Consider the following 15,909-nt stretch of genomic DNA (forward strand, 5'->3'; position numbering starts at 1 on the left):
CCAAGTGTCAATAAAGACATTTATTTTAGTTAATTTCAAATATTCATTGACCTCTTGTATCAGATTTAAGGCAAAGAAAAGATACATGTCCCAGGATTGCAGGCAAGGCTGTTAACTGAACCGGGGTTTAGATGATATAATCCATCCTTGGTTCCACCAGGGACACCTCACCCCAGGTGACAGGTCCTGCTGCTGGGGCAGAGTTGAGCACTGGGAGGCAGATCAGTTTGAGAGTTAGTGAAAAGAAGAAAACGCTTGGAGGAGGGCAGACTCTTGTAGGTGGCCAGCTGGAGGGGAACCTACCAGCCCTTCCTCCAAATCGAGGTGGGACCGCGGTCGCCTGCTGAAATGACAAGCCCAGCGTTCTGAAGACAGGCTCATCGTCCTCTTCACTCGGCCGGGCGGGGGCTCCAAAGCTGGCTAACTCAGATATCTGAACTCCTGTCCTCAGAATGCTCACCTTCACCTCACCCTGGGGCTCGTCTAGACCCAGGGCTGGCTGTGCAAAATCACGCTTAGGGAAGGGGTGGTGGACAAGCCTTTGCACCAGTTTCCTGGGTCTTCATCCCAGCCAGTCAATGTCATCGTCATCATCATCATCTCCAAAAAGGGGTGTTGGGGGCGGGCGTCCCTTCATGCTCTGACAAAACAGGAAAGAGCAGTCAGTCCTCTCTTGTCCCCGCACCAATAGACTTCCCACCTCGGCAAGGTGAGGTGAGCCAACATCTCTTCCCGGCTCCAGGTTGGAAAGGAGGGTGTTGGTTAGGGTTTTACTGAAAGGACTAAGCCTGAGGCCAGCAAACCTAGGCTTCCAGAAAAAGCTGAGACGAGCCTGCAGAGAAGGGAGGCAATCTTTCAACACAGACAAGAAGACCAACTCTGTTTGGCTGATTTTGTCATTTATTTGTGAAGCACATGTATTGATTTGACAGGCTTCCTCTCATGCGATAACTTACAGATTCCGTGTGCGGAAGGAAGGGTCGAAGGGGAGAGATGGGAGTAAGAGAAAGAAACAGAGAAGCAGAGCAGCCCTAAGGGAGGAGGATGCAGGAAGATGAAGGGAGGTTGAAGAATACAGTCACATTTGAAAAAACACTTGGTGTGGCCTAAAAGTGGCCTGTCTGGCTCTGGACGTGGCCCCACCATTTGAGAGAGTCGAACTGAGAGGCTTGATTACATTACCAAGTGGAGAATCCCAAGAGATGAAGAAAGCCCAGGAACACAGGGCCACAGCCTCCCACACCCCTGGTCTCACTGGCCCCTCCCTCGCCCTCCAACCTGGTAGGGGGATAAGGGGGATTAACAGGCCACGGAGGAGACGCTCCTCGCTTTTCATGATTTCAGCCCCTAGCCTTTTTCTTCTGGACTGGCAGGGCACAGGTCCCATGGGGGTAGCGGGGCTGATGCTGGAGATGCGCACACACTCAGTATTCTCTACGAAGGTGCTTTTGCCCTGTGAGTTACTCTGGCTCAGGATGAGTATGCACAAGGCTGGCCAAATGGAAGGCAGAGTGACACTCAGAGGTCTCTAGGCTAACCCCATCTCCACCACCGACCAACAGACCTGTATCTCTCTCTGGGTATCGTTAAGTGATCTCTAAACTCTGACAGCACAGGATTTTAAAATGTGGTTTGCTGTTTCTGTTTTGTTCCCGCTAAGGTTCTGGCTCTACATTTACCAGCTATATAACTTTGACCCAGCTATATAACCTTGGGTATGTTATTTAACCTCCCTGAGCCTCAGTCCTCTTTTCTATAAAATGGGATAAAAGTACCTACCTCACAGGGTTACTAGAGGATTAAATGAGAATCTCTGTGAAGTAGTTTTCAGAGTACCCAAGAAATAGAAGTTAACTTCATGGTAAGAGTATTAATACCAATAATATACTGCTAATTTAAAAATTCCAACTATATTTAGGGCAGTCACTTGGGATACTCAATTGGTTTTTCTGATCTTTTTTTTCTCTTTGAGGAAGATTAGCCCTGAGCTAACATCTGCCACCAATCTTCCTCTTTTTTGCTGAGGAAGACTGGCCCTGAGCTAACATCTGTGCCCATCCTTCTCCACTTTATATGTGGGACACCTGCCACAGCACGGCCCAATAAGCAATGCCATGTCCGCACCCGGGATCCGAACCAGCAAACCCTGGGCCGCAGAAGTGGAATGTGCAAATTCAACCACTGTGCCACTGGGCCAGCCCCTTTGTTCTTTGTTATTAAGTGCAGAATTCATATTCAGAATTCTCAAATGAAAATTTAATTCTTGGGAAGGCTAACAGGAAGAACTGGTGCACTTTCCCCAGAGGAACAGAGGCAAGAGGGGACAGTCTGGTACACACAAGCTGGATCTCAGTTCTGTCACTGCCTCTTCCCCAAGGTTTTGGCAAAAGGCAAACCTACTCTGGTTAACACATGAGAGGACAGAATTTGCCCCTATTCACCTCATATTTCTGTCCTTGGGGACAGACTGAGCCTGAAGCTGATCTGTGCTCTCCACCAACGTTTCACTCTAGTGCAATTCCCATCACAGCAGTCGAATGCCCCAGTGACAGCCAGGAATGCTTTAACTTCGCACAATGGGGAAGGGAAGGTGCAAGAACTGGGGTCTGATCCAGGCAGCGACTCGCCCTCCTGGCCTTCACTCTGGAGCTTTGTAAAGCGAGGCGATGCTATCAGCCCTTAACTCATTTTCTGCCCTGGCACATTGTGATGACAAAACAAGACAGCAGGTTGGAAAGCAGGCCGAGGAAGCAGAGATTGCTCAGAAACAGGTGGCCTTAGTAGGAGCCTGGGTTTTAGGCCTGGCTCCGCCATGAACTCCCTCTGTGGCTTTAGGCAAATCATCCTCCTGAGGCTCAGTCTGTCTGTGAATAAGGATGCCAGACAAGATCCTCAAAGTCCTTTCCAACTCTAAAATATAATATCCTAGTGGATCTGAGGAAAGCTGAGGCTTTAGCAGCCAAATTTTCTTCACTTTAAGTGGAAATAATTCCTGTGTGGACAGAGATTATGACCCCTTTTCAAGAATAAAGTGGTATCTGACCATCCCCACTCTGCTTACCGAGCTGCCCCCTCCCAGCCCCAAGCCTGCTCCCACAGGGCCCTGCACACAGCGCCCAGGGAGTGGGCCACCAACAGACTCCATGTCTCTTCTCAGAGCCAGTGGGGAAGGGTCCCCAGGTGGTGGCAAGAGGACTCGGCAGCGCCTGGGATTTCCTTACCACCTCGTCTTCATCCTCCTCCTCGGGCTGTGCTTTGGGTCTCAGAACTTTCAGAGTTGCCCCTTTAAACAGTTCATCGTCTTCATCCCCAGAGAGACTGAAAAATCAAGAAGATCAAGTCAGAAAATGTTGTTCCTGCTCCAGGCCACAGTGCCCACAGGCTCTGGGGTGAGAGGCCAAGAGCTGTGGTAACCACCAGGAGATCCCATCTCTTCACTGGCCTCCCAGTGCTCTGGACTCCCTCCATGACCTGCAGCCAGAGCGAGCTTGTAAGGCTAACTAATCAGACCGCATCGCTCTTCTGCTTAAATCCCTTTTATAGCTTCTCGTTGTACATAAAGTCCAAACTGCTAACAGTGACACAAAATCTCACGTGAATTGGTCCCTACGGAGTTTTTCGACCTCAGCTTAATACCACTCTCCTCCTATTTACTGTCCCTCTTTTAGCTCCTTGATTGTGTCACGTCCCCTCCTTCTGCAGGGCCTCTGCACATGCTGTCCTTGCTTTCTGCCATCTCTCCCTCCCGCTGTTGGCAGGGAAGGCTCCTTTCCAGCCTCAGGTTTCAGTTTAAACGTGACCTTCTCAGAATCCTTCCCTAACCACTCAAAGTAGAACAACTCCCCCTTTATTCTCTATTATACATCCTGTTTTGTTTTGTTTTTTAAGCACTTATCATATTCTTATAGTATATAAGTATTTGTCCTCCCCACTAGACTATAAGCTCCTTAACTCAGGAACCAACTCTGCCTTGCTTACCACACTATCATGGGGCCTACCACAGAACCTGTGACATAGTAGGTATTGTTGAATAAATACACAAATGAAGGAATGAATAAGTGAACCAGTGAGTCAAGTCAGTTTCTGAGGATGAGTTGCCAGCCCTGGAAAAACCAGAGACAACCTCCACACAGCCACCTTGTTCCTGAAACTCTGCTCCGGGGCACATACCTGGAATGCTGGGTACAGGGGGCTGCTCCTGCAGCTGGAGAACCTGCCTCTGGGTTCGATAACTCCTTGGAGGGACCAGCAGAGCTAGTGACAGCCTCCTCTTTCTTGAGTTCTGGAGGCTGAGGCTCTCCTCCTGGACTTTCAGGCCCTAAGGCCAGTGGGTTCCCCTTCTCGGGGTCTGAAGTCAGGGACAGTCTCGGGGAGCTTTCTTGCTCCCCAACACAGGGATTTCCCAATGGGCTGGCAGCAAGTGTTTCCTCACACTCAGAGTCCACAGTTACAGGGCCCGGAGGCTTCGGGGGAATTGAAGTCGGGGGCCCCAGAGCTCTTTGGGAGGGGATGCAAGCCAGTTCCGGTGGGAGGGAATCACCCTTCATCTCCGAGAGCGCCTCTGCTTCTGAGGGCTCCCCTTCTCTTCTCTGTATATCATTCTGGGGACAGGAGAGGGCCTGAGGAGGCAATTGGACAGCTCCCTCGACTGCATGCTCTGACGACTCCATGGAGGACTCCCGCCTCTCCCTATTCAGGGCTGCTTGAGACAGTCCAGAACTGGCTGAGACTGACTGCTCCTGGGAAGGTCCTGGAGGCCGCTCCTCTCCTCCTTCCTCTTCTTCATGGCTGCTCTCTCCCTTCTCTCGCTCGTGCTGGTTTAACAGCTGAAGAGTCACCATCTGCTCAAAAGCCAAGGAAGAGGAGATGGTCACTGACAGGAAAACAGCAGCCACTCCTAGCCCTTCAGTCCTTACTGACACAACTGGTCATCTAGTTCAAATGACTGCTTCTTCCTCTCATCGGAGACTGCCCATATCTGTCCAGATAAAAGTCATTCCAGGCATCCCAATTACTGATGAACCGTCATGAATAATTTTTTATTGATGATCCCTTAGAAGGTACTTAGCAACAAGATACCCATTTCAATGCATCAAGCAACCACTGGCTGTACCTTGATTGTATGCATGATGGTTCCCAGAATGGTCCTGCCATCGTAAGATTCCTCCAGTTCAAATTCTCCCCGCAAGTCATGGAATACCTGGTTCATGATCTTCTTGACCTGCATGAAGATGTGGGGAGAGAAAACAGTATCAAAATGCAAGCTGCCAAAATTAAGTGGTAAGGGATGCATGTAAATTCCAGAGAGGGGTCTGCAAGGCTTGAATGAAGCCACTTAGAACTCTGCAGAGGAACACAGCTGGCCATGAACCTCTGAGACACTGCAGGCTGTCACTGTGGAGAGGACAATGTTAAATAATGAGCAGCACTTGACAGGAGGGCCATCAAGGACAGGAAAGCTGTGGTACATGTGCCCAGGGCTGCATTTATTGATGCCTCCCTCCCACCACGACTACCATTAGAGCTGCCACGGGCTAGGAGATGCTGGGCACACTGCCCACTCCTCTCCCGTGATGTAGAGGCACTTCCCACATCTGCCACAACCTCAGGATAGGGCCCTTTGGGGTTTGACGCCAAAGTGACAGGTTCCAAAGGGTTAATTTTTACTTAAGTCAGACAAGTATTATCTGTATTGCTCAAGTTAAGAAAAAAGTTATCAACACAACAAACTGGCCACATTCTTTCTGAATACCTGACATGCACATTCAATCTCTTGAGATGACACGGTTTTCTGCTTCTTCAAAATACAAGCTCACCTTCTCTGAGGGGTCAGAAGCAGCAGCTTTAACCCCAGACATCTGGGACTTGTTCTTCTCCAGGTCCCTGAGGTGGTGTTCGTTTTGCTCTGTCAGGGCTGTGACTTGGGCCTGGAGGGCTGAGCACTGCAAAATGAACAGATGTGGCTATGCCCTCGGGAACCTGGACTAGAGGTGAAAGTCAGGAATCCCAGGGCGAGGAGAACCATCTAAGAATCATGTGTTAACCTCACAGGGGTTTGCTGCTGTCCACACCAGCCACCCCGACTCCAGGCCTGCTGACTCAGAACATTCTATTTCCTCATCACTCAGTCTCAACTCACAACTTCTCCTCCACTTTCCCAACAAGGCCATTTGCCTCATTCCTAATCAGGTCAAGAATAAAATGAAAAAAGAGGGGTATAACTCTATTCACATAGCGATATGAACACTGGACATGAGAAACAACCTATTCACTTCTAAGACTGCCTGCCTCATCTCTGAATCACAGATTTTCAGCTGGCTACTTGAAGGAGAAAATGACCTCCAGATATGGGGACTTTCACAGCATGGCCCTAAGCCATCTCCTGTCTCTCTCGTCTTATGCCAGATGGCCCACCATCCCCACGCTCCATCCCATCGGTGCCTTTGCCCAGGATTATCTGCCGCCTTCTCCACCTGACCAAAGCTGCTTGTCCTTCTTTGCTCTGCTTCCCTATGCACTTCCTCTTCTGGGCCTCACAGCACTTAATGCTTCTCTTTCTTTCTCTCTCTCCCCCTTTCTTGACTGTGAGGTTCCTGAGGGCAAAGTTCTTTATAAGCCCTTCTCCTAACACAGTGCCTGGAACACAACTGGCACACAATAAGTATTTGCTTAACATATGAAGGATCAAATAATAATGGAAAACATGTTCCAGAAAACTATGCTGCTTTTTCTTTTTCTAGGTCACTGACCTGTCAGCCCAAACAAGTATGGGAAAGATTACCGAAGAACTAAGAGCTGAACAAGTCTGGTTTTGTTTTCAAGCTATTAACATCTTTTAGGTTCAAAAGGATCTACAAGACTCAAACAACCTGTTTGCCTCAAATTAACTGGGCTGCCTACGCCCTCTGGCCCAGGAAAACACCTACCTTTTCCTGCAGCTGGAGCAGCTTCTGCTGGTTGGCATCTCTCTGCGCACACACCTCCTGGTACTGCTGCAGGTGTTCATCCTTGGCGGAGGCCAACAGATGTTCACACTTCGCTTCCCACTGGGTCTGGAGCTCAGCCTGGACTAGAGACAGCTGCCAAGAGAGAGTAATCACCATACCTGGGGGATCCAGTCACTCCTAGGGAAGCCCATCTTTTATAAGGCAAAAAAAAGTAAGCTAACAGCCCAGATTTAACAGGGAAACAACCATCTGAAAGACCTTGATTACTTTGAAAGATACTCCAATCAGATAAAGGTGTGACTGTCCAGACAGTCCCTAGAGGGCAGGGCAATAATGTCATCATACTTTTCAGGGTCCGGCCCTCAGCTTCATAGGTTCAGAAGAAACGTTCCTGTCAAAATTCCCAGAGGTGATCAAACTGAGGGAACCAATTCACTCTAATTAAACATACAAACATGAATTTATGAACTTACAAGGAGGAAGGCTGCTGTCAAATGGACGAGATCCGGCTGTATCCTGACACTCTCCCTGGTTTACCTGCCTGATTACCTAAATAAATCTCTTCTTTTCAAGGATGATAATGTGCCTGAAGGATGGTGTCTGGTGGTTGACGACACTGGCCTTATCATGTTTGGAATTCTTCCCCCCCCCCCCATGTTTTACTTATATAAGTAAATTTTCACTAAGCTTTAAAAAAGGAAAGAACATTCTCCATTTGACATCTGGCTTATCTGCATATATCTGGATTGCCTTCTTCCACCTTTCTCCAAAGTGAGAGCATCAACTATGAGAAATGTCAGCCTAAAGAATAAGGAAGCAACTAGAAGCTTTTCTGAGTCCGTCCTGGCTTCCTTTTATTTCCAAAGTGCTTCAGTTTTCCATTACCTGCTCTGCGGTGGCCTGGTCTGTGGACACCCGAGCCTTTTTCAAGAGCTGTCGAAGTTTGTCCAATTCCTCCTGGTAGGACTTGCGAATTTCGTCTATCTCCTCTTCAGCCTGACAGCGCTCTTGAGCTGACTTCTTTTTCCTTTCTGAGAGGTTCTTAGGAACAAGAGAACCATCATCAGCTCTAGCTGTTTTATAGAGGATAAATGAGATGGTGGTGGTGGTGGCAGTTAACCTCAGAGTCCTTATTACATTTTTAAAAACAACTCAATTTTTAGTTTAATTTTCCCTATACATTTAACATTGTTGGCTACCGGGTGAGAAAAATTGTGACAAGAAGAAGGGAAACAAGAAGAGTTTTATCTACCATTCTATTAAGAGATGGGGAACATCTGAACAGTGGTGAGGAACAGGGAAGTGGATGGACACCCTGCTGGTAGGAAAATAAATGGATATTCTCTCTTTGGACGGCAGTTTGGCAGTCCTGTGAAAGGACTTTCAAAATACGCAAACCCAGAAATTCGACAAATTATAATTTATCTTAAGGAAGCAATAAATCATCTTTATAAAGATTGTGTGTTACACATAGTGGTCACTGCAGTGGTATCTATAAGAATGAGATACAGAAAACAGCCAAAAAATCAGAAGGAATGGGTTTTTAAAAACCTAATAAAATCATGGAAGAAACTGGAAATGCAGACCAAGATTTATCCCCTAAAAAAGTGCTAAGCCAAAAGTGCTTTACTAGAGGGTTTTACTGAAACCTCAGAAAATTATTTGTTCTTTTCATAGTTAACCGTTCCAGAACATATAAAAAGAAAGAAATAGTCCCACTTTGTTCAATGGGGCTAGTATTACTCTGATATTAAAATTTTAACACAACAAAAGATACTACACATAAAGTTAAACAGCAAATGAGAAAAATATTTGTAACATCTATCACTGACAAAGGATTAATACCCTTAATAGCGTTTACAAATCAAACTAATATTACAATAGGAAAGAGGGCAAAGGACATTAAAGAGAGAATTCACAGAAAAAATACAAATAGGTATTAAACATATGAAAGCTTTACTACTAACAAAAATACATAGTAAAACAAGATAGCATATTTTACCTATCAGACTATAAAGATTAGAAAAACTGATATATGCAGAGTTGGAAAAAGTACAGAGAAATGGGTTTGCTCACGCAGTGCTGAAGTGTAAGTGAGCACACTTCTTTGAGGGTAATCTGGCAATATTTATTTTAAAAATGTAGATGTGTAGCATTTCCTCTGATCCAGCAATTCTAATTCAAGCAATCCATTTTATGGAAATGCTCAAATGAATTCACAAAAATAGTTATAGTACAAGGATGTCCACAGCAATGCTTGAAAAAATAGAAACAGAAATATCCATCAATAGGCGAATAAATTAATGATACAGCCTCACAGTAGACTACTATGCAGTAGTTAAAAAGAACAATCTCATTCTTATTAGTACATTGTCCATGAGATAAAAAGAAAAGAGCATTAAACATGATCTTACTGTTAATGAATGATATCACTGTACGTTTTGTGTATTATGTTTTAGTGAGTGTATATATGTTTTATACACAGAGTCAACAATCTGGAAGGATAATCATACACAGTTTATAGTTGGTACCTCTAATGCATGAAATTAGCAGGGAAAAAGAAATTTTATTTTTTATTTTATACTTTTCTGTATTATTTGCATTTGTTATAATGAGCACATGCTACTGTTATTTTTAAAAGAAAAATACAATGTTTATTCAACAGTTAATCCTGGCCACTTGGTCCAACAGAGCAACTTCGGCTGTAGAACTTACCTTCTCCAGAGACTCCTTCTCAGCTCGAAGGTCAGTCAGCTCCTCCTCCAGGGACGTCATCTTAAGTTCCAGCTGTCTCCGGCTTTGCTTTTCACTCTTCAATTTGGACTGTGCTTGCTCAGAGGTTTCTTGGAGCTCTGGGATATACGAGCAGAGAGACTCGGCTGTAGAAGCAGAGCTGCGGTGGGCTATACAGCATCCCAGCAGCTCCTTCAGAGCTGCACTCCCATCTCCCCATCCTACCACACAAGCGTCTTCCACTCACTTCCTTCAGCATCATTTCACTGACCAGCAATAGGTTTACCGAGCCATCAACTGACTCCTCCACCAACCCATATTTATCTCTGTAAACATGTGTCACCTCTACACATACCAAACGGAAAAGAAATGTTCCAAGCAGTCAGAGACCACCTTCAAACATCACTCCCACAATTCCATTTCAGTCACCGTCTCAACATACCACACAGATCTTTGTGTATTAGTATTGGTCCAGGCCCTTTCTCACTGCCTGGCGAAGATATTCTCAACTTTCTTGGTAGCTCAGACATTCTACCAGGAGTTTACTTTCAAAACGTCCCCTCTCAAATAAAGCAATTTGGTATATTTCTTAAAATATAACACATCAAAATTAATTTTGTTTGGAAAATTTTTGAGACCCTTAAGGTGCTCTTGCGGAAATTATCCTAGGGCACCACACAAACAGAAGAGGATATCTGTATGACATTCAAATCTAAGACTATCCCTCATGGGTACCCATGTGATGCTCTAAAATGGAAGGGATTTATCTTCAAGGTATCAGTTTACCAAGTGACATCTGTGTTTTTTAGCTTTCTTTTCACGAAAGTCAACTTGGCTTCTTCCCGACTTGGCTGCTGCTCCAGCTACACCCCGCCCACTGGTCCCATCTGTGCCTCCCACATTTGTTTCTATACACTGAGGCGGATGAATCAACATGCTGGTCTTCTTCACAAATCTTCACTCAAATCCCCATGTCTTGAGCAGCACCTCTGGCCGGGCACTGAACTTACACTAATTTGGAGGAAAGGACTTCACAAAGATGAGCAAGACGCCATCTTTGCCCTCCAGAGGCTTGCATTCACCAGGAAAAACAGACACATAAATAGCACTTATCAAAGGCTAACTCTGCTAATGGTCATCATAATGCATTCAGAGACAAGAAGGATTTTAAAGGAGATCAAATATTCTAGAAGAAACTGGGAAACTTTCTGAAAGAGGCATATTTTGGAGAGAAGTGAAGGTAAGTATTAGTGACGGTGAGCACACCAAGTCCAGAGAACAGGAGGAATAAAAAGCAAGACAGGAACTGCAGGATGTGCTGAAGCAGCAGCAGGCTGATTAATAAGCCCAGAGCCAGGAGGAACTGAGCAACGGAACAGGAAAAAGCCAAGCTGGAGAGGCCCTGAGTGCCGGGCTGAAGGGCTGCGATCCACCCTCTAGGAAAGAGGCAACCACCACAGGAAGCACCTCCTCCTGAAGTGTCGACTTCCACTGAGCCACGAGTTCCAGGAACACACGAACTCGTCCAGGCCTATGAGGCCAGTTACAGTACCAAAGATACTGAAGGCGACACTCTCCCAAACAAAGCGGAACTGCGGCCACTGATCAACTCTAAATGCACAGTCAGTTCTGTTGTTGTCCCTTATGTCAATCATGTAGGTTTACACTGGTCCACCTTGATTTTTGGCTCAGTCCTTCACAAACTTCCTGAGCGTTATGCCAAACGGCCTGGGAGGAAGGAAACTGTTGAATTCCTTAAGTTTAAAAGGTCAAAGTTCCAGCCCCTCCACCATGGACATACCCGAGAGCTCTGCCTGCAGTTTGGCAAGCTGGCCCCGGAGGAGGTCTGTCTCCTTCAAGCTGTTGGTCAGCTGCAGCTGCAGCTCGGTTTCCCTCTTTTGGTGAGCAGTCATTTTCAGCTGCAGATGAGAGACCTGCGCGGTGGCTGCTGCTAACTCTTCTGTCACCTTGGCCTGAATAAGTAACAAAGCATGATGTCACTTTAAACATGGGTGTTCCTTGTCTCTAAGTGAAGACCTGACCTCACATACTCCATGCTGACTGAACTGGTAGGAAGCGACCTCAGGCCACCTTCAATCTGTATTAAACCAAAATTACGCCTTCATAATCTGCAAAGTCTCTGACTCAGGAATTCCTTTGCAGAAATTTGTCCTTAGGAAATATTAAGCAAGATTACAAAAACCTGCTACAAGGATGTTCAATACAGCACTGTTTATAGTTGAAAAAGAATGAAAAAATGCTGAAAAATGGGCTTAAGCAAATTATGATACATCTATCCTATACGCAAATATTAGAATGGTGCTGTGAAGGAACAGTTAATGGCATGGGATACAGTCATAACCTACTGTTAAATGTTACCAACCTGATACATGAGAAATGGTATTCTTGCTGTGTTCTAACTTTTCTACGAACAATATGTATTTTTTTAATAAGAAAAGGATATTTTAAAATTTAAACTGAATGCCTCCACTGGCAACCAACTTCTGAGTCTATAATTTCTCCGTAGTAGTACTATAATGTAAAGATCAGACACGTGAGAGTAATTGCTTTGGAGATTCTTAGAAGAACACAGCAAATAAAGAAGGGAATCTTTCAACTTTTTTGACTGCTCAATGTATTTTAAATGATGCTCTGTACTAGCCGAACAGGAGCTGATGAAACCAAAATGACGACCCTGGAAAACCCTCTAATGATATTCTGTGTATTAAGGGTGATGATACAAATGATGATGACAAGAATGGTCAATAAACAAGAAGGGTAAACACATACCAAACACCACACTCGCTGTACCTGCACTGATGAGACGACAGGAAGGGCCGTGATGGGCTGCTCCACTGCCGACTAGTCTGATTTTTGGACAGCCACATATTTATGGGGTTGGCCTGTCTCTCCTGTGCTGTGACACTGCTACCACCCTACTCCTCCTACACTATTATACTTGACACACAGTGTTACAGTTGTCCACTTTCTTATGACACTGGTCCCTTCTTAGGGTATTGACTGTGCGCACCGCAGTTTTAAACTTATTTATTCCAAAGCCTTTGTAAGTTTTCTGGCTTTCATTCAAAATCTGATATTTTGGTTCTCCTAAAGGTGGGGAAATAAAACAAATTAAAACTGTATATAAAATAAAAAGAAATATGCTATGAATGAGTATCTGTGAGTACAGTGACAAAGACTCTCTCCGGGACCAACCTTCAGGCAGGCTCCTCTGAGCCCTTGACCTTCCATCCTGTCTTCGGCCTGACCAGGCCCAGTTGTAACACAAATCCTGCTAAGTCAGTTTAGAGAGAATCTCTCCCTTAGATATCTGATCACGTTCTTCATGCCCCACCTTTGACAGCTAAGGCCTGTCTTTAGCAAGAATCCTATTAGGTCAGGTTAGAAGAATCCCCCCATCCATGATGTCTCCTCTTGGTAATTTTCCATCCACTGACCCCCTCACCCTGCTCCTTAGCTATAAATCCCCCACTTGCCCTTACTGTATTTGGAGTTGAGCCCAATCTTTCTCCCCTACTGCAACAGTCTTGAATAACGTCTTCCTTACTCTTTTAATAAGTATCAGAATTATTTTTCTTCAACAATATGCCACCTTTAGAGTGAGCTCTACGACACTTATTTTCGCTGTTCAGCAGCCTCAGGTTTTCACTGTTAAACACAGAGGACAATGGCAGCTAGAACTTCTAGAAAGAAGAGGGGTTTTCATCTGCCCCAAGTAGAATAAGTTTTACTCACTGTCCTGCCCAAATGGCCTAATGGACACTGAACTAACACAATGCTCAGAGAGCTCTGCATCTACTCGTGGCTCGAGAGTTCACTAATATCGAGCGAGGACCACTTGCACAAGGGCTTGCAGAGGCTAAGACCACTGGAGGGGATGAATCCCAGAGGTCAGGCAGTGGGATGATGGTCCCTCTCTCACCAAAGGACAAGCAGAGTGGAAAGTCACTCAAAAGCTCTTTTTATCTCAGGTCCTTATATAGAAAGGCCTATTAGAAGCGTGAAAAATAATACTCTCAACCAGACACGCATGTATGTGCATAGAGAAAACAGTGAAGGGATGAATAATACATTCACAATGGTGATCTTTGAGTGGGAGGATTACGGGCAAATTATATTTTATGCTTGGTTACCTGTATTTTCTAAATTTTCTAGAATGAACAGATACAACTTTCAGAATCAGAAAAAAGTATGTGTGAATACATATATGTGTGTGTATGATTCTAATTTTTTTAAAAAGTAAAGGTTGGCAACATCAAGTCAGAAAGGAAAATACCAAAAACATACACGATGGATGGGATGGCTCCCTGGTTCCCACCCTGGGTCAAATTCTGTTGTTGACATGGAGAGCTGGGGAAAGAAAGCAACAACAAGAACCACCAAGAATTCGGAAAAACAAGTGAAAAAAAGATTCAAGTTAAAAGCAGAAAAATGGTACCAAAGAGAGACCGTAAAGTGACAAAGGAAAAAGCTGACTGGAAGTGAGACCCTGGGCAAGTCTTCTACTCTTTCTGGGCCTCAGTTTGCCCTTTGTAAAATAGGAAGGTTAAACTAGATGACCTCTAATAGCTCTTCCAGTTTTACCATTAGCCCATGGTTTCATGTGGAAATATTAACTCTGTCAGAGAGAAAAACGATTAATTTCATTTGCCATATCATATATTCATCGAGCACTTAACCATAAGTTTATGAGTTGTGTTTGAAGGCAGGGAACTGCCTCCAGGGACGAAAGGACCTTAATTAGCACCCTTTATGAGGAGAGACCACAGGGAAGACTGTTAAGTAATTAAGAAGTGTATCAAAAGAAAAACAGGGGAGAGTCGAGGCTTGCAAAGTTTCACTGAAATAAAGGTGAGCAAGCGAAGCATGTGGTACTTGGCATCTGACTCATCAAGCACAGTCATACTCAGCCCAGGAGATGCTCTCCAACAGACATGCGTAAAGCATGGCGCCGGAACCTAGTGGGGGGCTGACAGATGTTAGCTGTTATTACTGTTGTAACCACTGCTGTTTTTGCTATTACAAACAAGAGCATCTACCAGGTTCAATGCACTGTGCCAGACGCTTTTGGAGTTTATCAATATGAAACATTTGGGTGGATTAATAAGCTAATTCAGGGGGTTGGCAAACTGACCCACAGGCCTGCAGCCTGTTTTTGTAAATAAAGTTTGAATGGAACACACCCCACTGATAGTCCACATGAGAATCACATGGTGAACTGACTAAAAACAAAGGCGCCTGGCTGCCACCTCCAGAGATTGTGGCAAAAGGAATCACTGACAAGAGTTGTGACTCCTCCCTGGCTGTGTATCAGAATCAAGGGGAGTTTTTCTAAGTTCAGATTCGGACCTTGGCTAAATACGTTGAATTAGAACCTCAAGGTGAGGTTTAAGAATATTTGTTTTTAATCAAGCTCCTCAAGTGATTGTGAGGCAGCCAGACTGGTGTTTGGGGACCCAGTGATCTAGAATAAGCTATAGTAATCATTTTAGACTTGAACAGTAACAGCTAGATGAAACAACATATTTGGGTACCCCTGCTAGGCCTAAGGACTAAAAAAAAAAAAGGGAAGAGAGAGAAAATAAAAGTAGAGGAAGGAGAAATAGCAGTAAAGAGTGCATTCAGTGTGGAGTGGTGAAATTGACTCCATTACTATTTAATGATACCAATGTCACAGGCTGCCGATCTTGGCCTAGACATTAGAGGTCAGCCACAACAAACAGGATGGTGAAAAGTAGCAATGGGAAAGAATCAAGTTGAGGACTGGACAGAGCTGGGCAGGGCAAGGCATTGCTTATTTGAGGATAAAGGGTCAAAGATACTACTTGCCAGGATACTTGCCAGTTCTCTACTTGCGGAGAGAACGCAAAGAATATTAGCATGAGACAGAAGTAAGGAGTCCTCATCATTACCAGAACATGAGAAAGCAAGTAAACCCCACGAGTTACACAGTGCGTTCCACCCAACTCTTCACGTTTTCAAAAACAATTCAAATACAAAATATAAACTATTTCTCAAACCTCTGGGAAAACAGCAGATGAAAGGGTTGAGAAATGCCAGTTGAGAAGTGGTAGCCCAAACAGGGAATCCATTCCGGATAAACAGTGTCACCGGAGCAAAGACAGGAGGAACGGGCTTCAGAATCAGCTGATCCCAACCCAAGACCGACTAGAGTCTTCCTCACAGCGACTCCAGGAAGAGGTCAAAT

At 45.0% G+C, this 15,909-nt stretch overlaps 1 protein-coding gene across 1 annotated transcript in view; it reads right to left on the bottom strand.

The window, feature by feature from the left end:
• FKBP15 (FKBP prolyl isomerase family member 15) overlaps positions 1 to 15,909 on the bottom strand; it is a 52,953-nt gene continuing 37,044 nt past the window's right edge. Inside the window, exons 20-28 of the mRNA XM_046667347.1 lie at positions 11,482 to 11,653; positions 9,663 to 9,799; positions 7,833 to 7,988; positions 6,927 to 7,079; positions 5,817 to 5,942; positions 5,114 to 5,221; positions 4,171 to 4,841; positions 3,222 to 3,318; positions 1 to 640 (exon numbers count right to left, since the gene is read on the bottom strand). Coding sequence (XP_046523303.1) covers positions 563 to 640; positions 3,222 to 3,318; positions 4,171 to 4,841; positions 5,114 to 5,221; positions 5,817 to 5,942; positions 6,927 to 7,079; positions 7,833 to 7,988; positions 9,663 to 9,799; positions 11,482 to 11,653 — 1,698 coding nt within the window. The 3' untranslated portion in view covers positions 1 to 562. The remainder of the gene's footprint in view (positions 641 to 3,221; positions 3,319 to 4,170; positions 4,842 to 5,113; positions 5,222 to 5,816; positions 5,943 to 6,926; positions 7,080 to 7,832; positions 7,989 to 9,662; positions 9,800 to 11,481; positions 11,654 to 15,909) is intronic.

The sequence above is a fragment of the Equus quagga genome, chromosome 1 (assembly GCF_021613505.1).
Source record: "Equus quagga isolate Etosha38 chromosome 1, UCLA_HA_Equagga_1.0, whole genome shotgun sequence".
Classification (NCBI taxonomy): Eukaryota; Metazoa; Chordata; class Mammalia; order Perissodactyla; family Equidae; genus Equus; species Equus quagga.